General features: G+C 37.5%; 4 protein-coding genes and 1 pseudogene across 6 annotated transcripts in view; 2 read left to right on the forward strand and 3 right to left on the reverse strand.

Annotated features, from left to right (window-relative positions):
- The first annotated feature begins 1,096 nt into the window (after positions 1-1,096).
- Positions 1,097-4,702, forward strand: LOC122083061 (probable 1-deoxy-D-xylulose-5-phosphate synthase 2, chloroplastic). Its single transcript, XM_042650731.1, has 10 exons — positions 1,097-1,260; positions 1,370-1,534; positions 1,624-1,788; positions 1,901-2,051; positions 2,189-2,460; positions 2,552-2,825; positions 2,921-3,228; positions 3,350-3,631; positions 3,722-4,006; positions 4,106-4,702. Exons 1-10 carry the CDS (start codon positions 1,162-1,164, stop codon positions 4,250-4,252), a joined length of 2,148 nt encoding a protein of 715 aa, XP_042506665.1. The 5' UTR covers positions 1,097-1,161; the 3' UTR covers positions 4,253-4,702.
- A 589-nt stretch (positions 4,703-5,291) lies between these two features.
- LOC122084948 (putative F-box protein At4g17565) lies at positions 5,292-6,494 on the reverse strand. Its single transcript, XM_042653360.1, has one exon. The coding sequence runs from the start codon at positions 6,492-6,494 to the stop codon at positions 5,292-5,294; it is 1,203 nt and encodes a 400-aa protein (XP_042509294.1).
- Positions 6,495-14,093: 7,599 nt separating this feature from the next.
- LOC122084949 lies at positions 14,094-15,536 on the forward strand (annotated as a pseudogene).
- A 2,692-nt stretch (positions 15,537-18,228) lies between these two features.
- LOC122083207 (probable 1-deoxy-D-xylulose-5-phosphate synthase 2, chloroplastic) lies at positions 18,229-21,740 on the reverse strand. Its single transcript, XM_042650929.1, has 10 exons — positions 21,531-21,740; positions 21,228-21,392; positions 20,978-21,142; positions 20,714-20,864; positions 20,305-20,576; positions 19,963-20,236; positions 19,556-19,863; positions 19,178-19,459; positions 18,803-19,087; positions 18,229-18,710 (listed from the first exon to the last, which is right to left on the reverse strand). The coding sequence occupies exons 1-10, from the start codon at positions 21,627-21,629 to the stop codon at positions 18,564-18,566; spliced, it is 2,148 nt and encodes a 715-aa protein (XP_042506863.1). The 5' UTR covers positions 21,630-21,740; the 3' UTR covers positions 18,229-18,563.
- Positions 21,741-24,702: 2,962 nt separating this feature from the next.
- LOC122083259 (probable glycosyltransferase At5g03795) overlaps positions 24,703-27,009 on the reverse strand; it is a 5,807-nt gene continuing 3,500 nt past the window's right edge. For all 3 annotated transcript variants that reach the window (XM_042651005.1, XM_042651004.1, XM_042651006.1), the window contains exons 4-6: positions 25,968-26,200; positions 25,586-25,743; positions 24,703-25,286 (exon numbers count right to left, since the gene is read on the reverse strand). In XM_042651005.1, the coding sequence (XP_042506939.1) occupies positions 25,185-25,286; positions 25,586-25,743; positions 25,968-26,200 (493 nt within the window). In that variant the 3' untranslated portion in view covers positions 24,703-25,184. The remainder of the gene's footprint in view (positions 25,287-25,585; positions 25,744-25,967; positions 26,201-27,009) is intronic.

A 27,009-nucleotide genomic window follows, 5' to 3' on the forward strand; every position in this document is an offset into this window, starting at 1 on the left:
GTCAATTCAAAAACCCTCATTACATTGATTTACCCCCTCTTGGTGAGAGAAACCTTGGTTCAATTCCCGTTCAAATCTGATATTCAAGCTGCTGCAAAGGGGCTCTCTCTCTCCAAAACGCCAAAAGTGAGTGAGGAGGGGGTAAACTGCCAAGAGAGGGCTTGAAAACTCAGACAATGTAACAGTAACCAACCGGTTGGCCAGTGTCTGAAAGTGCTTCTTCACAAAAAATAGAAACAGTTTTTATAAATGGAAACAGAGTGTGTCAAACACTAACCTGTCCAAATTCATTCCCTACAAGGCAAGAAAACAAAGCCAGGACAGAACCCATTTGGGGAAAATAAAATCTGTTTTTTTTTCTTATAAATAAATGCAGTTTTCCATAAAAGCAAAATAAGGATAGACATGAACTTGTATGACCTCATATCTTAAAATTCCAAAAGTAAAGAAAATCAACCTCTTCTTTCTCGCTACTCAAAATTTCGTAAGTTTCTTACCTAATCTAAAATCTATCCCCTAGGGTGGACAGGGTCAGATTGGGTTAGGTTTGTTAAAATCCTAACTCAACTTTAGGTCTTCAAAATTTAATTTGGTTCCAATCCAATCTTGTTAGGTTCATGTTCAGACCCAACTCTGTCGGATTCATACCAACTCAATCCAGCCCTAATTGATCCTATCAGGGCCAGGTTAGGTCGGATTGGATTGACCTTGACTTCTACAATGGTTGCATTAATCTTGATTAACCTATTTTTGCCATTTTTATCTTATACATTAAAAAATTATAGAAAAATAAAATATCAATAAGAACCCTAAATTCTAATGTAAAATTTTAAAGTTAAATTTTGGATTGGGTTGGACCAGATTGAGGCCTCAACCTGAGCTCAACCCAACCCTGGACCCTGGGATTTTTCAATCCTAACCCGCCCTTAGAATTAAAAAACTTATTCCAAGCCCTATTCAAGTTTAGGACAAACCAGGACAAGTTCGGGTCGTCCCGGCCAAACATTCACCCCGCCTCGTTGTTCTATTAAGCCAGTACAGCTCACTTTTGGCTTATTTTCTCCTTATAAATTTTTAGAATCTCTCCCCTGTTAGCCTCCAGACCCTCCTCCAGGACCTCCTCTACGTCCCCTCCTAGCCTCCGACTGCTCTCTCTCTCTCATGGCGGTTTCTGGGTTTCCCGTGATGAGAACCTCAGCCATCAACCCCACCATGAAAGCTCCACTAGGACCAGTGCCTTACCTTAATTGCAGGAGACAGGTTCTTTAAATCTAATCCTTCAGTTACATATTATTTCTGTGTTTCTTTGTGTTTTCCATGGAGGTGCTGGGACAATGATTGTCGAATACTGATGGTGATGAGTTTTCAGGTTGGCCCGAGAGCTACTGCGAGTAACTCTGCTGAAGAGGAGGGGAAGATAACGATAAAGAAAGAAAAGGGTGCTTGGAAAATTGATTTCTCAAAAGAGAAACCGGCCACCCCGTTACTTAACACAATTAGTTACCCAGTTCATTTGAAGAATCTCTCCATACGGGTAACCCAACTGGGTATATGATCTTATGTTTTAGTTCATGGGTTTCTCTTTTGTTTCAGGTGTTGATGGAATTTTACCGGTTATTTCAGGATCTTGAACAACTCGCAGCAGAGCTTAGAGCAGAAACTGTATATAATGTTTCAAAGACGGGTGGGCATCTCAGTGCAAGTTTGGGAGTTGTGGAGTTGACAGTAGCTCTTCACTATGTGTTTGATACCCCAGAAGATAAAATCATTTGGGATGTTGGCCATCAGGTGAAGAACTTTGATTTTCAATTACAATTTCAATAGAAATGTTTGAAAAATGAAAAATTAATTTGTATATGTTTGAGAACTGGTTACTGAACTGTGTGGAATAAATTTTCAGACGTACCCGCATAAGACTTTGACGGGAAGAAGGTCTAGAATGAATACAATTAGGCAGACTTCAGGGCTTGCAGGTTTTCCTAAAAGGGATGAGAGCATTTATGATGCTTTTGGCGCAGGACATAGCTCCACAAGTATCTCTGCCGGTCTTGGTACACATTCTTATTTTCTTTAAATTTGAATGAGTCATAGATTAGATTTTCAATTCTTAGTTGAATTTTATAAGTTTTGGTCTCTCAAAAGTATCAATTAATCAGGGTCTCTGTAAATTTCATTACTTGGTACATAGGAATGGCGGTTGCCAGAGATCTTCTAAAGAAGAATAACCATGTTATCTCTGTGATTGGAGATGGAGCCATGACTGCTGGGCAAGCTTATGAGGCAATGAACAATGCAGGATACCTTGATACGAACATGATTGTTGTATTGAATGATAACAGACAGGTTTCTTTACCCACTGCTACTCTTGATGGACCAGCAAAGCCTGTTGGAGCCCTCAGCAGGGCCCTCAGTAAGCTGCAAGCAAGCACCAAATTCCGAGGGCTCCGTGAGGCTGCTAAGGTAACCACTCCATCCAGATTCCATAGTTACAGTTTTGACTGCTTACCTCTGGCTTCAAATATCAAATTAATCTGAATTGGATTTATATCAGGGTGTCACCAAACAAATTGGAGAGAAAACATATGAAGTTGCAGCGAAGATGGACGAATATGCCAGAGGAATGATCAGTGCCTCTGGTGCTACTCTGTTTGAGGAACTTGGCTTGTATTACATAGGTCCAGTAGATGGTCACAACATCGAAGATTTAGTGACAATATTGCGAAAAGTGAAAGAGATGCCAGCACCAGGTCCTGTCTTGATACATATTATAACAGAGAAAGGAAAGGGTTATCCACCAGCAGAAGCTGCTGCAGATAAAATGCATGGTTAGTATTTCCTGCTGGTAATCAATTCAATGCAACCTATCTATCCTATTTTACGAGAAGAATACTCAAAAGAGAACAACTTTTTTTCTCTGCAGGGGTTGTTAAATTTGACCCCAAATCTGGGAAGCAATTAAAGTCGAAGACACCCACACTTTCCTATACTCAGTACTTCGCAGAATCCCTTATAAAGGAAGCAGATATGGATGACAAAATTGTGGCAGTTCATGCTGCTATGGGTGGTGGAACTGGCCTTAATTTCTTCCAAAAGAGGTACCCAGATCGATGCTTCGATGTTGGGATTGCAGAGCAACATGCTGTGACATTTGCTGCAGGTCTAGCAACAGAGGGTCTCAAGCCGTTTTGTGCTATCTACTCATCATTTTTGCAACGAGGATATGATCAGGCAAGCCATTAAAAACAATTTAAAATTATAAAGGGGGGGAAACTTGATAAATTATTTAAACTTGAGATTTTTTCTTTTATCATGAAATTTCTGAAGCTGCTTCTATGAATGGACTACACAGGTAGTGCATGATGTGGATATTCAGAAACTACCAGTGCGATTTGCATTAGATCGAGCTGGCTTGGTTGGTGCCGATGGACCTACTCATTGTGGGGCATTTGATATTACATACATGGCTTGCTTGCCAAATATGGTGGTCATGGCTCCCTCCAATGAAGCTGAGCTGATGCATATGGTTGCCACAGCAGCAGCCACTGATGACAGGCCAAGCTGCTTTAGGTTTCCGAGGGGTAATGGAATTGGAGTAGCACTCCCTCTTAATAACAAAGGGATTCCACTTGAGGTAAGCATCACAAGCAACAATTGTAAATTTTCCAATTTGAAATGGGCAATACCAGTGGAGAAAAATCATCTTTCTTTGGTTTTTAAACAGATTGGGAAAGGTAGAATACTGATGGAAGGCACCAGAGTGGCTCTTCTAGGATTTGGTTCCATAGTTCAGCAATGTATTGAAGCTGCAGCTTTACTCAAATCCCGCAACGTCACCGTCACAGTTGCTGATGCTAGGTTCTGCAAACCTCTTGACACAGAGCTAATAAGAAATCTGGCTGATGAGCATGAGATCCTGATTACAGTGGAGGAAGGCTCTATTGGAGGATTTGGATCTCATGTGTCTCACTTTCTAACCTTGAATGGTCTTCTAGATGGAAATCTCAAGGTAGTCTCCCTTTCACAGAACTTTCAAATACCTTGACAAATCTCACCCCCCGCCCCCCTTTTTTCCCCTTGAACTTGATTCTATGGAATTTCTTTGCAGTTGAGATCAATGGTGCTGCCTGATAGATACATTGACCATGGATCACCAAAAGATCAGATTCAAGAAGCAGGGCTTACTTCAAAGCACATATCTGCAACTGTATTGTCTCTTCTGGGAAGGCCCAAAGAAGTAGTTCAGCTCCAGTGAATTATAAATATAAGAAACCAGATTTCATTTAAGGTTAGATGTGGCCATGTGGGCATTCTACAAGGGAGCCAGTTTGTCCTTTTTGATCTCCTATCTGCAAGCAAGGACTACAAAGTGGATTTAACTGTAGAACTGACTTTGACCTCAGCAAAAGAGAATAAACAGAGAAGAAGAATGGTCCAATAGTCTCATACACCTTTGTTAAAGAGTATTTTTAAGAAATCAAAACATAGTATATTTCAAGTGTTCCAACATTAAAATACTGGAAACAGAGAAGCAAGTTGAATAATCTGTTGCCACCACTCCACTGACCACGTCTCTCTTTGCAAAGTTGGGTGACTTGGGCTGTGTTTGGTATGCCTTCTAGGAATAGATTCAAGGTCTAGAATGTCTACTAAAATTTAAGAAAAAATACAAAAGAATCATGTTTCAGAATGCCTTCTAAACCCAGAATCTATTCCAAGAATGCATAACAAACAATTCTTTCTTTTTTCTTTTTCTTTTTTCTTTGGGGTGGGGGGGGGGTTAAGACAGCCAAAAAAAAAGTGTAAACTCTAATCTTCTAATATAATGTGTATTTAATATTGATTCTCCAAATCATTCCAAACAAGTTGCATGTGAGCCCAAGTATAAGTGGCTTCCAAAAGAAAATGGAGAAAATGATCCGTACACTGATGGTGTCATACATCGTTATATTTTCACACATTCTCTCTCCTTCTTGATTCCCTAGGGGGCCTACCTCTTCCTTTTTACGAACCGCTGACTTAGCATGGAAGTTCCATTTCATGTTGTGGGTGCCGCAATCCCTTACCCAATGAAATATTACTATGATGGTGTCATCATTTAAATAAAAGAGAGCCATTTCAAATAACATATATGCATTAATAGGTACAAATAGATTCAAGAAAATCAAATTATCCCCATAATGTTAATCATAAGACAAGCTTGAAGCCATGGATACCCATCCCACCAGCCCTCCCTCTCTATCTTATAAGACAAGCTTGAAGGCATAGATACCCATCCTAATAGCCCTCCCTCTCTACCAAGAAAAAGGTGTGAACCAGATGGGAGAACACAGACAAACGCCGGAATCATTTGAGATAAAAGGTTCAATTCTGTTATCTTCCAAGTGAACCAATTCAGCTGCAGTTTCAGATATAAAAGCATCAACAAAGCGTGCCTCTTCATTTTTTGTGTAGTATATGCAGTTTCCTTTAAATCCAGGGTAGTCCCGTGCCGAGATTGACAAGGCAGTACTTTTGCCAATAAATAGCATCTGATCACCCAAGTCCTCCACCTTAATCCAGCTTCCTCCTTTTAGATCTAACTTGAATATCTTGAACACCAACTTTTCTAAGTATCCCAATTCATCATGAAAGTAACATTTTATAACCATCAATAACTCTCCAAGACATTCCACCAAATAAAATGACTTCTTAAGCTTCTTAGTGGGAAGGCTAAGATCCTCATCTGCTGGAGGAGGAATGTTACAACTTGTTACTTTCGGATCAAGACACAATTCCACAATTTTAAGAACAAATTTTCTACTAATCCCAAACAATTTTCCATTGTAAAAAATAATATCTTCGAAATGTATTCCCAAGGCCGTCCACACTTCATCCCCTATCCTGCAGAAGGCTAAATGGGAGTTACAGTCAATGGCAATAACCACACAATCATCATCTTTGTTGTTATTGGGAGCTGACAACAGCATAGCCTTGTTAATATGGCTGTATGAAGGTGCATGTCGCAAAAGTGAAGGAAATGCTCCATAGTCATACTGGATAGGAAGAGTGCTCTGTGGTGGTAGTTCAATGACAACCCTTGTAAATGGATTTAGAAGGAAATTGTGTCCCATGGTACCCACCATTATCAACCATCCCCAATTAGACCCAAAACACCGAGCGCCATAGGCTTCAGTTAATTCTAATCTTAAAACTTTGCCATGGCTAAGACTGAAAAACCCAGTTACAGGAGCCTCTAAGGAGGAAAGCATGAGCCACGGGAGTTGAGTTCGTGGATACAAATGCCGTATTTTCTTTTCAGAAAGAGCAATACATTGCCAGGACTTGCAGACTGCACTAAAACATTGTAAGTCCTCTATATCTAACTTGCTTACGATCAACATCATGATATCATCTGGAATTGCAACCCTAATATTCCTCGCACCATCACAATGAATGGTGTTCTTCAACTTCTTTTTGGTACCGGAGCAGGAACCAATAGTATTGCTAGAAGCCATGCTAAAAGAAAATTGCTAAAAGGAAAAATGAAAAAATGATTTGAGAGAGTACCTAGAGAGATTGATCAGGTATTGAAACAGCCGCAAGTAAGAAATTGATGATCCAAAATCGAACTTTTCTCACTCTTCCTCTCGATCCAATCTTTACTTCGTTCTGAAATTCCAACACCCTCCTTATATAGGTAGATAGATAGATATGCTTTTCGTTACTTTATCAACAAGAAGTAGGATTTAACTGAGAAATTGCAGGATTCTCTGTTATAAACTGATTCTTAATTTACCATTCGCAGTTGTAAAATGATTCCTATTTTACCTTCCAAAAAACAAAAACCCTAATCGTACACGACAAGAGTCGACATAGACCGATCCGGGAGGAGTCCAAATTTGGTCCCGAGTCGACATAGACCGATCCGGGTTGAGTCCAAATTTGGTTTAAAAGTCGTAATGGAATGGTCAGTATCCGCGGACCATGGTTCTAAAAATAGCCCTTCCGCACGACCAATGGACGATAGTGGGCATGCCAAGACTCAAACTTATAATCAGTAGACTCGAGCGGTGATGGGTTGAAGACATTTTCACCACTAGGCTACCAACCCCATTGGTAAAATGGAATGCTAGGTATCCGCCAGATTGGATTGGGATGATGGGATCGAGCTTGGTCAATCATCGATCCTCAACTTTTCAATTTCGATACACATATATGATTTAAAGTAAAATCATAATAAAATAGATTAAAAAAAAAGAAAAACAAAAAAATGTAGGTTTGTACCAAAAAGTTCAATCCACAATTTTGTACTTATCCACACAATCCCCAATCATGTTAGAACTAGTTAGGCCAAAAGCCAGAATATCCATCGTTAGTAAAAAAGAAAAAAAGAAAAAAGAAGGAAATTTCATGTTAAAGACATATCCGAGGGAATCTCATCCCATACAACATCACAAGTACTAAAAAGCATATCCACGAGAACTTCATGCCCCACATTCAGTAGGATACTATACCTAAGAGAATTTTGTGTTAGACGTGACCTAAGGAAATTTATACTCTAAAATTTGGTGAGCAACGAACTTGGTACGAGCCGTAAACTCGGACATCCTAAGTTTGACTCCCACTAGGCACACCTTGGGCCACTCACACGAGGGTGTTTAGTGCTCTTCACTGCTTTCAGTGAAAGTTGTATGGTTTTCATTCAACCCCGATATGACCTGGTCCATCCGGTTGTGGGGTCAGTATGGGTCCGCGAGACTAGTCAAGCCGAAGGCCTCGATACCTGTCGATAGCAAAAAAAAATAAAAAAATAAAAAACAATTACTCATCCCCTAGCATGCCCTTAACGGGAATTTTATGCACCATCCTTTTGGCCTATATAATTAGTATGCTTAAGGGAATTTCATGTTAAAGAAGACATGCCCTAGGGAATTTTGTCCCCTGCATACTCTATCCTATATCCATCACCAAGGAAGTGCAATAGAGAACCTGAGATCCGATGCACAATCAGTCGAAGGAGCAGAGCTAAGAGCCATTGGGCGCACTCACTCTAAGAGGCTGCGTTTCCTTTCTTATGCTATACAAACTTTTATTTTGTCTAATTCAATAATAAAAGAGATTAACCTTTTAATAGCACTTCCTGCCATTAAAAGGGTGAAGATGAATATAAATGGAGGCAAAAGGGATAAGTGTTGGATCTTCACATGTACGTCCATGTGAACATACATGCATAGAATCCATTCTTGTAATATGCAATATACATTTTGATAGAAAGCTTTGGAATTTTATGACATTTCATTTTTATTTTATTTTTTCTTTTTGAAGATTTTGATTAGTACAGATCCTGTGTGGCATGTGTTTTTATCATGTGGTTTTCTAAAACTGATTTTTTTAATAATTTTTGATAAATTAATAAAAATTCCAAAAAAAAAAATTGATACAAAGAAAGCCTTAGGTATAGTAAGTGAGTATTTATTAATTTGTTTTCAAAAAAAAAAAAAAAAAGAGTATTTATTAATTTGCACCAATCAGCTAGATTCTTAATTAGCTTTTCTATATGTTCGTTTGACTTCAGCTGCCCTAGCCCAACATTAACTTGGACATAATGTTTTAGAGCCTAGAACCAGTATGAGATTGATCCCCATCAATTTCGATTTGAATAATCCTGGAATCAGTCGAAATCATACGTATAATCTTTATGAAGCCATCTGTCTGTCTCTTTAAGTAATTTTCTCAAAAGTTTACATTGCACATTGACAAACTTTAGGGGCACAAATTAATCAATTTTTGGTCAGCAATCTGATTTTCCAATTTTGTGACCAGAATCTGAACTGATTATTAATTGGATATGAAAATACTTTTCATGCCCAAATTCAATGGATTCGAGTCCAAGTGGATACGGTTCTAAGCGTTCTATTTGCGTGGGGGTGCTAGTTAGGGAATTTGGATCAGGTTTACGTATAAGAATAATCTTGTACATCTTTAATCCATAGATTTGGAATCTATTAAATGAAGAGAAAGAAAATGAATTCTAAATCCATGGGCCAGGGATGTACAAGATTGTTCTCACACATGAACTTGATCTGATCTCCTAGTTAGGTGAGCCTGAGTCCTAGCATTGTTCCTTCCTAAATTGGAAATTCTAATGAACCTTAGCATCAACCATCTAAAGGACCTTCTAATGAACATCTGGCTAGATGGTCACGCAAATAACTGATCTCAATATATATAAATTTCATTTAAGTACTCAGTATTTACCCTATAGCAGCATTTTCCCAACGAAATATCTCAAGACCAGGGTTACAAAATTTCTTCACAAGGTTGGCACTCCAATTTCATTGCATGATATGTTCATTAGGATCTATACATGGAGATGTTCCATCTTAAGATTGTACACACAAAAATTGGCATCTTTCGAATAGGAACCACCAAGAAATGGATCATTATCTTTTCATCAAGACATATGCGACAGGTTTTAAGGGCCCTAAATTGGATTAGGGGAGTCAATGGGCTGGGTTAATCCTACGGTCTCTTCACTCAACCCAAACTCAGCCTAGCCCTAAGTATGACTTGGATATCTCAGTTCAAGCCCAACTCTTTAGGACTTTGCCCAACCCAGCCTAGCCCAATACCATTGTTGCTTGGTTGCTTATCTTGGTATATTACAGAGGTCAAAAGAACAAGCTTTTTGTATACATGTAGATTGTGGAAAATGAAAGATTCTTTGTAGACCTTTTCTATAATTTATTAACATATTTATATTATTATGTACTTATCATATAAGGTTAGGTTAGGTTGGGTTGAGTTGGGTTGGGCAACCCAAGCCCAGCCCAACCCAGTCTCAAGCCTGAAATTCTCAACCCAAGGCTATCATATGGGCTGAAATCTCAGTCCATACCCTATACTGGCTCAAAATGGATTCGGGCTGATCGGGTTTTTTTTGACACCCCTATACTGGATAGTCTAGCTAGGCCATGGATTGTCTGAGGTTCCTTTAAATGTCAAGTAACAAATAATTTTTCAAAAAATCCAAAGTTTTAGAAAAGGTCTTGGGGAAATAATTTGAAAACAATTAATTTGATTTCAAATATTGAATTGTTAACAATTTCAATTAAGAAGGATGAGAGAAAGGTGTTCAATCTTTTAAGTCTGAGGGGTAAACAATTACTAGTTATCCAAGCAATATGTTCGTAAACTTTATTATATATATATATATATATATATATATATTTATATATTTATATTTATGGGAGTGGGCTGGGAATGCTAGTAGGATACATTGGCATTAGGACAGCCAGCAAATTTTGATCGTAGGATTGAAGGTTCGTTGATTGAGACCCTTAGATTCAAATTTATTATCTTAATTCTAAAATACAGAACAAGAGTCATAATAGTATAGAAGTGGACCACATACGGTATTGTGGTCAGCGGGATGTGAGTAAGGTTCCTTGGGAAAATGGGATTTGGTAACAAAAAGAGGGGTTGAAATCGTCTGCAATTCCGATCTCGTACAATTCCGTGCAATACCACCTTTAGGCGGTGACACGTGTATTGATACCAATACAATGGTCCAGATCTGCTACAACTAATAAAACATTAAATTAGTGAAGAGACATTTAAATCAGATCTGGACCATTGCATTGGAATCAATACACGTGTCACCCCCTGAAGGTGGTATTGCACGGAATTGTATGAGATCGGAATTGTAGACGATTTTTTTCCCAAAAAGAGGAGTTTTTTCTCCCTCTTCCTCATTTCTTCCTTTGTTCTTGTTCATCGTCTTCCCCATTTTGAGCTTCAGATAAGACCACCTGAACTCTAACAAAATACTCATTAAAAGCAGTGGGCAGGCATACCAGGAAAACAATTTCACCATTTATATTTAACACACCCCCCCCCCCCCTTTCCCTTAGATGCTCTGTTATTCTTCATGGTGATCCACTAATACACAAGTACACCTGACACATTTGTCCCTCTACATATTTCGTATCTTGATATATAAATATACACTTCAACATTTGTTTTAAATAGTCAACGGAAGGGATTTATTATTTTTCAATCTAAGGGTCTACATTCACTACCTTTCCTAATACCTTTCTAATCTGCTGGTTTTCATTTCTTTTTCCCTATATGTATATAATGAAAATTTTTCATAGCATTATTTATTTAATAATTTTTATATTTCTATTAAATTACCAAATCAAATCAAAATAGTTTTTATGATCTGATTTACTTTTAAATCCAGATTGATCCAAATCATCTTTTAAGTCCTTTAATATTTGGAGGCATTGGACTAAGCTTTAGGCGCTGGTATTGTTTGACCATTGAGATCAGTGCATTATATTTACATATACCACCACATGGGACATGCCATGTCATGGATATTTACTATTCACTTGGTCATCATGGAACTCAACGTATAGACAAATTTGTTTTCAAGTTAACTCTAGCTATATATCGGGCTCAATGAGTCAACTTAGATCACCAACTCAATAGGCCCCAAATTGATCTCTTAAGTCTTAAAACACTGACCAATGGAAAGTTGGGTTCCCAATTTCAAAAGAAAATTATTTATTTTGTAGGGTAAGCTCTTGATTTACTACTATAATACCCACACTCTCAACGAAGTGTAATGCATTTCAAAGTTCATTACCAAATACAAGTGTTGGGACCTTGCGGTATTATTTCATCTACTCATGTAAGTATTTTCTATCATCAATCCCTTCTTTTAGTTCTATTCTTAATCAAAACAAATGGACTAAGGTTCATACAAGTCCGTTGGGGAATTTTTATGGGACTGGTTTCTATACATGATCATAGTCCACGCTCATGAGGTTGTTCGGGTGGACCTTGATTTTTCACATGGTTGTTTGGTGAGATGGGATTGTAATTTAGTGGGCGGAAATACATTAGGATCCCTACTCGCATATTAAATTTTAACTCAATCTTACAAAATGTTGAAACCATACATTCAATACTACTAGCAGCTAAACATTGACGATTTTAATTGAATAAAAAATTTGACATGTAATTAATCTAAAAATAAGTGAATTACCAAGATAACCTCTCTAGAGATGGTTGCCAAGAAAAACATTTCAGAAGATTTTATTGACCTAAATTGACTATCAAAGTTATTTAATGGTTTCATGTTGATAGACATGCTACTATCCAAACCCAACAATGTGGCTTATGAACTATACCAATATACTATCAATAAGCATAGGTGTACTTCTTGCACCAAAAGAGAGAAAAATGAAACCCAATTCAATAACCAGCTCGTCTCCAAGCACAAGAAAAAGAGAGAAGAGAGCACAGAGCACAAAGAGCACAGAGAGAGAGAACATTAATAATACAACTTTATCAAATTTTGGTTCAACTAGGGGATGGAGAGAAATAACTCCATTTATACCATTGAAATATACTTGAAATGCTAAGAATAATAATATTATAATCTTCGGAAAAAAATGAATAACCAATAGTTAAATGCAAACTAGTATTCTATTTTAATTAGCAGTGGTAGATCACAGATATTACAGAAGCATGAAATATAAAATTGGGAAATCAGTTTTTATCCTTCGTAATTTATAAAAAAAAAATTCAAAGATGACAATACAAAGTGGAGTAATGGCCTGTTTGTGAGCAAGCTCAATGAAACAGATTACTATGTAGCAAGATAAAAGATAACAATGTCACCATGGTCATGCTATTTGGTTCTTCCTTTTATCGTCTGTTTTATATCTTTTATCAGTTAAAAGAATAATAAAGAAACACAATGAAACAATCCTCCATCCAATAGTCCAACAATAAAAAAATGACTCCTAAAAGAATAACAATTCATTTATTAAACAAAGAACAAAGTCCATCAAAATTATAAGACTAAAATTTTTGCTTACCTGTTTATAATGCTGGAAAAATTTTAACCATTCAAAGAGTCCCACATATGGAAGATAAAAAGAGGGTCCCACACATGAAAGATAGAAGAAAACAATCTTCCATCCAACTATCCAGCAATAATAAAAAATAAAAAATAAAAAAAAAACTCTTGAAAGAATAACAATTCATTTATTAAACAAGGAACAAAGAACATTAAGAATGGCAGGGCAAAAGGCCAAGAAGTTTGAGAAGAATCTTAGGCCCAGTATTAGTTATAGAATTGTTGGGCTTGAATGATACGTAGGTCCAATAGATGGTCACAAAGTCGAAGATTTAGGTTCTCTTTGGTTTTTTTTCTATTTGTATTTATTTGACTGATTTCTATTTTTACAAGTGTTTGATATAATTTATAGCACTTATTTCTATTTATAATAAATTAGAATAAATCTCCAATCACAAACTACTCTCTAGCTATTTGTGATTTGTGGCAACAAATGCCACAAATCATTTTTGCTGATTTTTGCGTTACCTTAAATGAGCATGTATGCTAAACTACTCAATCAAAGGTAAATAGATAACTTCAGTATGTTTTATATTTTTCTAATAAAAAACCCCAAATCCTAACGTTACTCTAGCTCGAAGCTCAAAGCTAAAAGTGAAACCTGAAACCTATTTTCTCATTATATAATCTATTTTATAAATATTAACCAAATGAATACTATTTGTGGTCCATAATTTATTGTCAAAAATTATTTCTAAAAAATAGTTAATAAATACAAATAGAAATCATAGCAAAGAGAGAATTAGTGACCATATTGCAAAAAATGAAAGAGATGCCAGCACAGTTTGGGACGATTCTTATTGGGGAAGCTATGTCGATTCGTAAAGCTCTCCTCCACTGTATTGGAGAATGCTATGACAAAGTTCAGGTGGAGACTGATAATATGGAGCTTGTTATTCTATTTTAAAAAGCCTCCAAAGCTCCTATAAAAGTTGCTCCCATTATCCAAGATATGCATCACCTTATTACTTACTTTTTGGAATTTAATGTTTCACTTATGCGTAGAGAGACTAACATCATTGTAGACTCTCTAGCTAGGAGGGCACTGCCGTTTACTTGTCCGACAATTTGGCCCACTTCCACTCCTTGGGTCCAGGAATCATGTAATCTATAAGCCTCAGCCATGCCACATTCCTTGTCTCAATAAATACATCTTTTACCCAAAAAAAAAAAGAAATAGATGCCAGCACCTGGTCCTGTTTTGATCCTTTTATAACAGAAAGGAAAGGGTTATCCACCAGCAGAAGCTGCTGCGGATAAAATGCGTTGTTAGTATTCCTCCTGGTAATCAATTCAATGCTTATGACTACAACCTATCCTATTTTATGAGAAGAATGCTTAAAAGAGAATTTTTTTTCCCTCCGGAGGGGTTGTTAAATTTGATCCCAAATCTGGGAAGCAATTCAAGTTCATGACACTCACACCTTCCTTTACTCAGTACTTTGCAGAATCCCTTATAAAAGAAGCAGAGGTGGATGACAAAATTGTGGCAGTTCATGCTGCTATGGGTGGTGGAACTGGCCTTAATTTCTTCCGAAAGAGTTACCCAGCTTGATGCTTTGATGTTGGGATTGCGGAGCAACATGCTGTGACATTTGCCGCAGGCCTAGCAACAGAGGGTCTCAAGCTGTTTTGTGCCATTTATTCATAATTTTTGCAACGAGGATATGATCAGGCAAGCTTGATAAATTATTTAAATTTGAGATTTTTTTTTTTATCACGAAATTTCTGAAGCTGCTTCTATGAATGGATTACACAGGTAGTCCATCAGAAACTACCAGTGCGATTTGCATTAGATCGAGCTATCTTGGTTGGTGCCTATGGACCTACTCATTGTGGGGCTTTCCATAATACATACATGGCTTGCTTGCGAAATATGGTGGTCATGGCTCCCTCCAATGAAGCTGAGCTGATGCATATGGTGCCACAGCAGCAGCCATTGATGACAGGCCAAGCTGCTCTAGGTTTCGAAGGGGTAATGGAGTTGGAGTAGCACTCCCTCTTAATAACAAAGGGGCGACTCCACTCGAGGTAAGCATCACAAGTGACAATTGTAAAATTTCTAATTTGAAATGGGCAATACCGCTGGAGAAAAATCATATTTCTTTGGTTTTTAAACAGATTGGGAAAGGCACCAGAGTGGTCCCTTTAGGATTTGGTTCCATAGTTCAGCGATGTATTGAAGCTGCGGATGTACTCAAATCCCGCAACATCACCATCACAGTTGCTGATGCTAGGTTTTGCAAACATCTTGATACAGAGCTAATAAGAAATCTGGCTAATGAGCATGAGATCCTGATTACAGTGGAGGAAGGTTCCATTGGAGGATTTGGATCTCATGTGTCTCACTTTCTAAGCTTGGATGGTCTTCTATATGGAAATCTCGAGTCTCCCTTTCACAGGAAACTTTCAAATCCCTTGGCAACCACCCCCCCCCCCTTCTTTTTTTCCCCCTTGACCTTGATTCTATGGAATTTCTAAGACCAATGGTGTCTGATAGATACATTGACCATGGATCACCACAAGATCAAATTTTCAAGAAGCAGGGTTTACTTCAAGGCACATATATGCAACTGTATTGTCTCTCTTGGGAAGGCCCAAAGAAGCATTTCAGCTCCAGTGAACTATAAATATAAGAAGCCAGATTTCATTCAAAGGTTAGATGTGGGCATTCTACAACAGAGCCAGTTTGACCTTTTTGATCTCCTTTCTGCAATTAAGCAGTACAGAGTGGATTCAACTGTAGAACTGACTTTGACCTCAGCAAAAGAGAATAAATAGAGAAGAAGAATAGTCCAATAGTCTTTCACACTTAAAAAGAGTATTTTTGAGAAATCAAAACATGGTATATTTCATCTTTCAAGTGTTCCAACTTTAAAATGTTGGAAACAAAGAAGCAAGTTGAATAATCTGTTGCCGACACTCCAGTGACCACACGTCTCTTTGCAAAGTTCGGTGACTTTGGGCTGTGTTTGGTACGGCTTCTCGGAATGGATTCAAGCTCTACAGTGTATTCTAAAACAAAAAAAATACGGATGAATCATGTTTCGGAATGTATTATAGGCCCAAAATCTATTCTACGGATTCATAACAAACAATTTTTTTTTTTTTAAGACAAAAAAATGCATAAACTCTAATCTTCTAATATAATCTGTATTTAATATTAATTTTTCAAATCATACCAAACAAATTGCATGTGAGCCTAAGTATGATGGTGTCGTACATCGTTACATTTTCACATTCTCTCTCTTTCTGGACACCTTAATGGCCTATATTTTCATTTTTACGAGCCACTGACTAAGCATGGAAGTTTCATGTCATATTGTTAGCGTTGCAATCCTTTACCCTATAAAATGTTACTATGGTGGTGGTGGTAGTGGTTTTTTTTTTTTTAAGGTAAATTTTGATCAATAAAATAATTATGACAAAGCAAGATCATCTCGAGTGTGCCAGCCCTCAAAACACTCTGGACGGTTGACAGCACCAGATCTCGCAACATAAGTGCCCCCAACAATGTGTGCTAGAAGGGCTGGCACGCTTGTGAGGATCTGGGGTCCAACAATAGACTTTAGCCACAACAGTTTGACAGCCATGAATGTAAGGAATTGCTAACATGATAACCTAGGAGCCATTGTAGCAAAAAAAAAAAAAGGTGATCAGTAGAGGTCTAGAGGAGTGCCATGATCAATACGTCCGCATCCCCTATCTCTTATCATGTTTCAACATAAATATTTTATGAGAATTAACTTGATAGGAAAAGAATAATCAATTTTTCACTCCCCAAAGGTCAGAATTGACACATCATCATCATTCTACATGACATATGAGATTGGACAAAATAATAGAGAGCCATTTCAAATGACATATAAGCATATAAGTACAAAAAGATTCAAGAAAATCAAATTAACCCCCATTATGTTAATTATAAGACAAGCTTGAAGTCATGGATACCCATCCCCACAGTCCTCCCTCTCTACATTACAAGACGAGCTTGAAGACATAGATACCCATTCTAACAGCAAACCCTTACACTCCCTCATGTGAGTCACTCGGGGACTGTAGGCCACTAGGGGTAGCGTCCCAACCATGGTTCTAAAAATCGGAAAGAAATGATTGGTATCAGCTGGTTCGGATTGATATTGGCTTTGATCGATTACATAGTAAGTTTAGGAGCGGCAATGATATGGGAATGAATACGTACAATTATTGAATGTGTCAGAAGACAATAATATATTTCAAAAATCCGATGTAACAAAATTTGTACAGTAATTATATGGTACGTGTTTAATACGATTGCTTTGTAGGTAAAAATACGGATATGTATTAACCATGAAACATATATGTACTTAGGATTTTAAGCAAAAAAGGAATATGAAAGACCCTCTTTATGATTAGTTGAAATAAATATTAGGGCAAATAAGCATATAACTAGTATTTCTACATCTGTCGAAGGTTTGGATTTTCAATAAAAAAATAAAAAATTGGATTTTGATTTTTTTTTAAATAAAAGATTATGTTAAAATCAATAATACAAAAAAACACGTGTTTATTTCGGCACCTTTTGACAAACATGCATTTTTTCATATTTGAAGTGTTATACGTAAAAATATGGGTTCGGCAATTGAACGATTGGATACGAAAAAAAATACGCGTTTAAAACACGTATTTACTAACTATGATCAATTATCAATCCTAATTTTTTCAGTTTCGATACACATACTTGGTCCGAGGGTAAAATCATAATAAAATTAATTTTGAAAAAAGGGACAAATCTCCGATGAGGTTCAATCCCAGACTTGACCAATCCCATTCCCGAGACAACTCCTAACTCCCAACTCAAGGATGGGCCGATTCCCAGTTAAAAGCTGATTATTATTTTTCCTTCTAAAAAACGAAAACCCTAATTGTACACTCTCACTCATGTGAGTCACTCGGCTCAAATTTGGTTTTGGTTTAGGTAAAAGAAGGCTATTATGTCTCAATGTTTGGAAGGCTACACATGTTTCCCATATTTTTTCTTTTTGGAGTGAGAGGGGGTGGTGGTGGTCTCGGTAGGATCAAATTGGCATCGGCCTCGAGCGGAATCAATCAAATGACTAATCTTCAGATAGGTACTCCACTAAGCAAGACAAACAGTCAGGCCAAGACCCGGGTGTGCCTCTTGTTACATTTAGGTGGACATTGGAGCTACAACCCACATGAAGTTTCTCCAAAAGTTGGGCACCCCAAGTGTCATTTACCCAAAGACAATAGAATAAATAGAAAGGGGCGTGCGGGTGGGGCTGAGGAAGTCCCAAATTACAAAATGATCAAAATTGTGACAAAAAATGACACCATATTGCATCACATAGGAGTTGGATCCAAAAATATTACAATCATCTGCGCCTAGGGTGCCTAAGCAAGAATCATCCACCTTAACTTTACATGATTGTGTACAGTACACGGTCCTTTACCCTAGCCAATAGTTGAAGGCGAGACCATGCCAAAGCCTCTCCCCTAAATAAATTGAGGAGCTAATTAAGAACAAAATAGAGTGAGAAAGAAAATGGATTGAAAATATTCATCTCTGTACTTTCTCTATTTTCATTTCCTCTCACATCCTGAATTTTTGTTCTCTATATCTTCTCTCACCTTTATTTCTTAGTAGTAGTCACTGGAGCTGAAGCGCTTCTTTGGGCCTTCCCAAGAGAGACAATACAGTTTCAGATATATGACTTGAAGTAAGCCCTGCTTCTTGAATCTGATCTTGTGGTGATCCATGGTCAATGTATTTGTCAGGCATCACCATTGTTCTCAGCTGCCAAAAAACACTCCATAGAATCAAGGTCAAGGGGGAAAAAGTGGGGGCATTTCTAAAGGGATTTGAAAGTTCTGTGAAAGGGAGACTACCTTGAGATGTCCATCTAGAAGGCCATTCAAGCTTAGAAAGTGACACACATGAGATCCAAATCCTCCAATTGAACCTTCCTCCACTGTAATCAGGATCTCATGCTCATTAGCCAGATTTCTTATTAGCTCTGTATCAAGAGGTTTGCAGAACCTAGCATCAGCAACTGTGATGGTGACGTCGCTGGATTTGAGTACATCCGCAGCTTCAATACATTGCTGAACTATGGAACCAAATCCTAGAAGAGCTACTCTGTTGCCTTCCATCAATATTCTACCTTTCCCAATCTGTTAAAAAGCCAAAGAAATATGATTTTCCTCCAGTGGTATTTACCATTTCAAATTGGGAACTTCACAATTGTTTCCTGTTATGCTTACCTCAAGTGGAGTACCTTTGTTATTAGGAGGGAGTGCTACTCCGACTCCATTACCCCTTGGAAACCTAAAGCAGCTTGGCCTGTCTTCAATGGCTGCTGCTGTGGCAACCATATGCATCAGCTCAGCTTCATTCGAGGGAGCCATGACCACCATATTTGGCAAGCAAGCCATGTAGGTAATATCAAATGCCCCACAATGTGTAGGTCCATCGGCACCAACCAAGCCAGCTCGATCTAATGCAAATCGCACGGGTAGTTTCTGAAGATCCACATCATGGACTACCTGAAATCCATTCAAAGAAGCAGCTTCAGAAATTTCAGATACAAAGAAATGCCCAAATTTAAATAATTCAAATTTTAATAGTTCTAAATGGCTTGCCTGATCATATCCTCGTTGCAAAAAAGATGAGTAGATGGCACAAAACGGCTTGATACCCTCTGTTGCTAGACCTGCTGCAAATGTTACAGCATGTTGCTCTGCAATCCCAACATCGAAGCATCGATCTGGGTACCTCTTTTGGAAGAAATTAAGGCCAGTTCCACCACCCATAGCAGCATGAACTGCCACAATCTTGTCATCTTCCTCTGCTTCCTTTACAAGGGATTCTGCAAAGTACTGAGTATAGGAAAGTGTGGGTGGCTTTGACTTGAATTGCTTCCCAGATTTGGGATCAAATTTAACAACCCCTGCAGGGAATAAAAAAGATCTCTTTGAGAATTCTTCTCATAAAATAGGATAGGTTGCAGTTATAAGCAGTAAACAGCTTACTTGCAGGCAATACTAACCATGCATCTTATCTGCAGCAGCTTCTGCTGGTGGATAACCCTTTCCCTTCTCTGTTATAATATGGATCAAAACAGGACCTGGTGCAGGCACCTCTTTCACCTGTTGCAATATGGTCACCAAGTCCTCGACATTGTGACCATCTACTGGACCTATGTAATACAAGCCAAGTTCCTCAAACAGAGTAGCACCAGAGGGGCTGATCATCCCTCTCGCAAATTCGTCCACCTTCGCTGCAACTTCATATGTTTTCCCTCCAATTTGTTTGGTGACACCCTGCCGTAAATCCAATTCAGATTAATTTCCCATTTGAAGCCAAATATGTGATCTGATTGAGTGGTTACCTTGGCAGCCTCACGGAGCTTGCGGAATTTGGTGCTTGCTTGCAGCTTACTGAGGGCCCTGCTGAGGGCTCCAACGGGCTTTGCTGGACCATCAAGAGTAGCAGTGGGTAAAGAAACCTGTCTGTTATCATTCAATACAACAATCATGTTCGTATCAAGGTATCCTGCATTGTTCATTGCCTCATAAGCTTGCCCAGCTGTCATGGCTCCATCTCCAATCACAGAGATAACATGGTTATTCTTCTTTAGAAGATCTCTGGCAACCGCCATTCCTATGTACCAAGTAATGAAATTTGCAGAGACACTGACTAATTGAGACTTTTGAGAGACCAAAACTTATAAAATTCAACTAAGAATTGAGAATCTAATCTATGATTCATTCAAATTTAAAGAGAATAAGAACGTGTACCAAGACCGGCAGAGATACTTGTGGAGCTATGTCCTGCGCCAAAAGCATCATAAATGCTCTCATCCCTTTTAGGAAAACCTGCAAGCCCCGAAGTCTGCCGAATTGTATTCATTCTAGACCTTCTGCCCGTCAAAGTCTTGTGAGGGTACGCCTGAAAATTTATTGCACACAGTTCAGTAACCAATTATCAAACATAAAGGAAAACCAAACCCTTTCTTTCAATCATCTCTATTGAAATTGCAATTGAAAATCAAAGTTCTTCACCTGATGGCCAACATCCCAAATGATTTTATCTTCTGGGGTATCAAACACATGGTGAAGAGCCACTGTCAACTCCACCACTCCCAAGCTTGAACTGAGATGTCCACCCGTCTTTGAAACAGTATATACAGTTTCTGCTCTAAGCTCTGCTGCGAGTTGTTCAAGATCCTGAAAGAAACAGTAAAATTCCATCAACCCTTGAAACAGAAGCGAAACCCATGAACTAAAACAAAGGATCATAAACCCCAGTTACCTGTATGGAGAGATTCTTCAAATGAACTGGGTAATTAATTGTGTCAAGTAACGGGGTGGCCGGTTTCTCTCCCGAGAAATCAATTTTCCGAGCGCCCTTTCCTTTCTTTATCGTTATCTTCCCCTCCTCGTCAACAGAGTTACTAGCAGAAGCTCTCGGGTGAACCTGAAAACTCAACACCATCAGTCAGCGTTCGGCAATCATCGTCCCAGCATCGATGGAAATTCTTACGAGCACCTCCATTAAAAACACAAAGAAACACAGAAATAATAATAAGTAACTGAAGGATTAGATTTAAAGAACCTGTCTCCTGCAATTAAAGTACGGCAGTGGTCCTAGTGGAGCTTTCATGGAAGGGTTGATGGCTGAGGTTCTCGCCATAGGAAACCCAGAAACCGCCATGACTGATCAGTCTTTCCAGACAGAGAGAGAGAGAAGCTGTAGGAGACTAAGAGGGCCCGGGGTGTTTTTGGGGGGGCGGTGGGGTGGGAGGGGAGTGGAGTCTGGAGACAAACAGGGGAGAGCCATAGAGACTTTATAAAGAGAAAAAAAATCCAAAGGTGTACAGTACTGGGCCATTAATTGCTTACATGGAATATTTAGTTTAGGGAACCCAAAACCACAGGAGATTTGAAAAATGCGAGAAAGAAAGAAAGAGGTTCGACTTTCCTAAGAGTTCTGTTCACCTCATAGGTTCTTTACTTTTGGATTTTGGAATTTGAAATTAGAGATACAGACAAAATCATATGTCTCCTCTGTTTGCTTTTTGGAAAACTACATTTATTTCTGAGTAAAAATAGGTTCTGCTTTCCCCCATTCTTGTTCTGATCTGTCTTTTTGCTTTTCTTTCTCCACCAGAGGAAGAAAATTCTGTCTTTGATACAGGTTCATGTATTGTCCACCTTGTATTTTTTGGGTAGGACTGTTTCTATTTATTTTTTCATAGGACTTATGAGTGCAAGTACTGGTGGAGACTAGAGAGAGATTGGAGAAAATGGGGATGTGTGGGTAAACTGTTTCTATTTATTTATTGTTTAGATGTGGAAAGTTAAAAATAGATCAGCTGCTCGTACGATCACTTGCTCGTACAAATCAGCATCTATAACATTTGTCCTTTTTGTTTTTAAATATATTGTTTTTTATCTTTGTAATGGATGAAGGAAGGACAAGTATTAGATGCTAACTCGCACGACCAAGTGATCGTATAAGCAGCGGATCCTATTTCTATGAACTTTTCTATTTATATATTGTTTAGAAATGCTTCCAGGGAGTATTCAATAATCAGTCCTAGTGTGCGTGTTCGAGTCCTTCCAATCGTTGGATACTGTCATGCTAAGTGTTCTAACTGTTGGGGAGGTTATGAATCCAATCATTTGCCATGTTAGCAAGAGATGAAAAATTGAAAACCTCATTAGGCCATTAAGGGAATTGAAAATTATGTAGGTCTAACTATGGTTAAGGTTTAAAAGAAAGGAATATTCGTGATCTCGATCAAATCAGAATTGATCGAATTTTGTTAGAGTTAGCCAAAATATGTCAAACCATAGAAATCCAATATGGGTCCATCAAATTAGTCTATTCGATCTCAGTTCTTAAAATATTGACTATGATTTAAGGAATTGGTTGATTTGTACTTGATTTTTAGGGTTTTGATTGATTCCAGCTAAATTGAAATTCATAAAGGAAAATTTGTCATATATATATATATATATATATAAATATTTCTGCAAACTTTCCCATGGCGCCAAAAAAATCAACATGAATTTAACAAGAACTGTCGGAAAAATCAAGGGAAAAAAACCAATGCATGGTGAACCATATATTTGAAATATACTAAAAATTTTGATAAGTGATTAATTTAGGACTATTAAATTTATTCAATAGTATACTCATCAAATCAATAGTCACAAGCATGATTGACAAGCTCCTACTATAAGTGTGGTGGAACATTTTTCTCCTTCTATTAGGGTTTACAAACCCGAAATTGACATTCAGATTGACCTAATAGATTTCAATTTGGATTAGATTGAAATCCATCAATATCGGTGAGAAATTGACCAAAATATATCATAATCCTAGTTTCTGTACAAAGATTGGCCGAGCCAAATCAACCTGAATCAGGATTGGCCGATGGATCCAGTCCCAAATCTTGAAATAATTATTTTCTTTTACTATTTTAGAAAATAAGGTATTATTGATTGGAGCATCAACTAAGTATAATCTGAGTAGGTTGGCCAAATCATATTGAGGCAAAATTCAATAAATTTACATTTTCAAACTTTTTTCTTTATTTTATTTTATTTTATTTTATTTTAAATTTTTTTGGGGGGGGCGGGGGTGGTAGGGAGAGTTCAAATTTCGAATGCCCAGATCTCATATGACTTATTTGGATAACAATGCACTGACCTGTGAGCTTGTTTATATGAGATTAGCAGATCTCCTAAAAGATATATAATATTCTATTAAGAAATCATAAAGTAATAGATAAATTACAATTGAGATCCTCTTCATCAATTATTGTCGGTGAGACCCTTACAATGAAGTTGGGATTGAAGATGACTTTGCTTGTTCGAATCAATGGGGTTAGTATTCACTATCATTCCCAAGCCTCCATTTGTTTCATCGTCCACGAATCTTCTCACTCATCGTTCAACGTTTCTTTTCTCATAAATGATATCAAGAGAGTCTTTCATTTATTTGATTTTCGATATGCTTGAGGTGAGGGTAACTTTCATGCTCAGGTTTAGCTTGGTGGGCTTTATGTTTAACCACGGTTGGAGACTTGAGAGTTTTGGGACTCCACTTTTCCGAAGGTACTCATCCCTATCGTAAAAAAATCTTTTTGCCCTCCTTATGGATGAATAAAATTAAGAAAAATATTACGCATACCGCCGATATCAAGTATACTAACACCCACTGTGTCTATCTTTTTCTTTTCTTTTTCTAAAATAACCCTCATATCCTTCCTAAATGATACACCATCATATGATCCTATTGATACTATCCACTAGCATACTTAATATCGGAGGCATACCTTTCCCTCTCCCATAAAATTATAACCATTGGGCTTGTAAACAATAAAAAAAAAAAGTGAAAGAATGTTATCTGAGCTAGTAGCATAGAAGACCACATCAATGGGTACAACAAAATAGTATCCATTGAATCCATTGAAAGGTAACGAGGACATTTCATATGAATAGAAAAAAAAAAAATACACACATAAGTGCTAGCGTACTCTATATCAACTCGTCAGATGATACCCACCCTGTTCCCCCTATTGTCACCATTTGTTGTCTAACTAACAATATATATATATATATATATATATAAATCTTGGCTCCATAATCGAAAATTTTAAATGGATAATTGACTCTTAGATAAAATCATAAGAATTTATGTTCTTCCTTAAATATAGCATTAAGCGTATGTAGGATTAAATCTTTCTAAGAAATATAGTTTTTGATCGGAATCAAACTGGTATCAAAATTTTACCACTAATTTGTATCAACTACACATTACAGAAAATTTTGAAGAAAAGTCTGTTGAAGGATACAAATACAGTAAACCACTAACAAAACAACCTCATAACCTGAGTAACTAAACAAGAAAAAAAAAAAAAAGGAACAGATCAGATGGATATCACAAATATTGGAACCTTTTACTGTGTATAACAATTGAGATTAGTGGACAATCCGCATCAATATGTAGATCTGTTCCTTTCAGTTCCCACGCATTATGTTCTTTGTGATACACATCTTGTGTAACTTCCCTTTTCACTGGCTTGGTGTAAGCTTTTCAATAAAAAAATGTATGCGCTGATATTTGAAAGCAATAGTATTACCAGCTTATGGATCTGCAGAGACCAAATTAGATTAGAGGATCTTCAGCTTCCACCTTCAAGTGACTGATGCAGACACTCCCATGTTCACAACATGAAATTAGCATGCCCTCTGGATTTCAATATTTGATGACATGGTGGCGCAACCAAAGCTCATACATGACCATATGAAATGCATCATATTTGATAGGTGGTGTATTCCACTGGAAGTGCTTCTGAACCTGGTAAACATGTCATAAAGAGATGACAAACCAAATCAATGGATGATAAATCCTACAAAAAATCCTTCCTTTGCCTTCTCACCCACCATCACCCATAATTTATTTTTATTTTAAAGATTAACAACACAAAGAAGGTTTTTTCCAATTCATTTTTTTGCCAGGTACATCATTAGAACACCCAATCAAAATTGCAAAGATTTACCGAAGTAAATTGGTTGGTATCAAGCAGAAAAATTTGGAACTAAAAACTAATCAGAGTTGGAAAATCATAATTTAATTTTGCCATTAAGATACTGTACCTTGACTAGGTTATTATGCAGTGCAATAAATTCTGCATCAGGAATGCCCTTGAGAATTTGCTTGAGCCGGTAGACATCTTGCTCTCTGACTATGACAGCAAACTTTTGCCAATCAAGGATCTCATTGAATGGCAAGTCATAGTAATTAGACAATATCACTGCAAGACAAGGCAGGAAATCATTGTTATTTGCAACTACCTAAATTTGTCACAGTACATGTGTAGTGGGTTCACACACAAACATGCAACGAGCGAGAGAATTTCAAATCACATAATGCATTGGTTTGTTCTTTTGACAATGGACAATTTCAAAAGAACAACAAATTGTCCTTTCTGACAATGGACAATTTCATATCAGCATCCATAAGTGGAAGAGTTCTTACCAGGAACACATCCATAATGAATTGAGTCAGTTATGCGAGCACTATTGACTTGGGAACCACCAGGGCATATACAGAATTTAGTCCTATAAAACTTCTTCTGATAGACGAGATGTCCAGTAGCCCTATTTATTCGGTTGTTCATGATATCGAGTTCTGTATCATTCTCCCATACACGTGCAAGTACAACTCTTATTTTCGAATTCCGATGTCCAGCCCAGAAACCAAGAGTTGTCCTGCAATATACATTTGTCAGTAATTTCAGTGATGATTTTCTTGAGATGTTACTTACAAACATAGTGTCATGGCGCCAAGGTGAACCAATGCAATTGAGGAGGGAGAGATTCAAGACAACACCAGCAAGGTGCCAGCCCAGGCTGAGCCGCCTAGATGACGCCTTGACAACTATGCTTAAAAATACAACATTTCTATTCAGTTTTTCGTAAACCAATATATGCATCACAACCTCAGGAAATAGCAAAAGTCAAACACAAGCAAGTGCATTTACTATTTACATGCAGGGTAAACCACAAAACATGCCATAAATGTTCAGTATACAGAAGCAAACAATTTATTGAATTGAGCCCGATGCAACTCCAGAATATTTATCAATTTAATGAAGAAAAGAGCCCAAGTAAATAACTAAAAAAAAAAAAGAGTAAATTGTTGTTATTTCTTCATCTCTCTCTCTAAGCTATGAACTGTCGGTACAAAAAAGCTGCATGTTGACACAGATACAGCTATCCCCTTCAATCTAGGAAAGGCAAAATGGCTACATATATATGAAAAGTGCTTTTACAACTTAAATAATATCAAGCATTCCATGTTCCTGTTCACAATGTGAAAGAGCCCTAACTAAAGGCTTCCTACCAAGAGGCCAAGAGGCCCCCTAAATGCTTTCTTAATAGAAATGGAAGTAGTAGATTTACTCCTGAGGCTTCTCTTCCCCATTGCTCAAACCATGGTGTACAAAGGACAGAATATGAGAGGATTTTGAGCATAGATTTATCTTTCTTTCTTTTTCTTTTTTTCTTTTTTTTTTGGG

The sequence above is a fragment of the Macadamia integrifolia genome, chromosome 7 (assembly GCF_013358625.1).
Source record: "Macadamia integrifolia cultivar HAES 741 chromosome 7, SCU_Mint_v3, whole genome shotgun sequence".
Lineage (NCBI taxonomy): Eukaryota > Viridiplantae > Streptophyta > Magnoliopsida > Proteales > Proteaceae > Macadamia > Macadamia integrifolia.

Coding starts and splice junctions, on each gene's coding strand:
- LOC122083061 (XM_042650731.1), top strand. CDS start 1,162: ATGGCGGTTTCTGGGTTTCCCGTGATGAGAACCTCAGCCATCAACCCC. Junction 2,052..2,188: donor AAGTATCTCTGCCGGTCTTG/GTACACATTCTT, acceptor CTTGGTACATAG/GAATGGCGGTTGCCAGAGAT. Junction 2,461..2,551: donor GGCTCCGTGAGGCTGCTAAG/GTAACCACTCCA, acceptor GATTTATATCAG/GGTGTCACCAAACAAATTGG.
- LOC122084948 (XM_042653360.1), bottom strand. CDS start 6,494: ATGGCTTCTAGCAATACTATTGGTTCCTGCTCCGGTACCAAAAAGAAG.
- LOC122083207 (XM_042650929.1), bottom strand. CDS start 21,629: ATGGCGGTTTCTGGGTTTCCTATGGCGAGAACCTCAGCCATCAACCCT. Junction 21,143..21,227: donor TGAAGAATCTCTCCATACAG/GTAACTGGGGTT, acceptor TGTTTCTTTCAG/GATCTTGAACAACTCGCAGC. Junction 20,237..20,304: donor AGCTCCGTGAGGCTGCCAAG/GTAACCACTCAA, acceptor GATTTACGGCAG/GGTGTCACCAAACAAATTGG.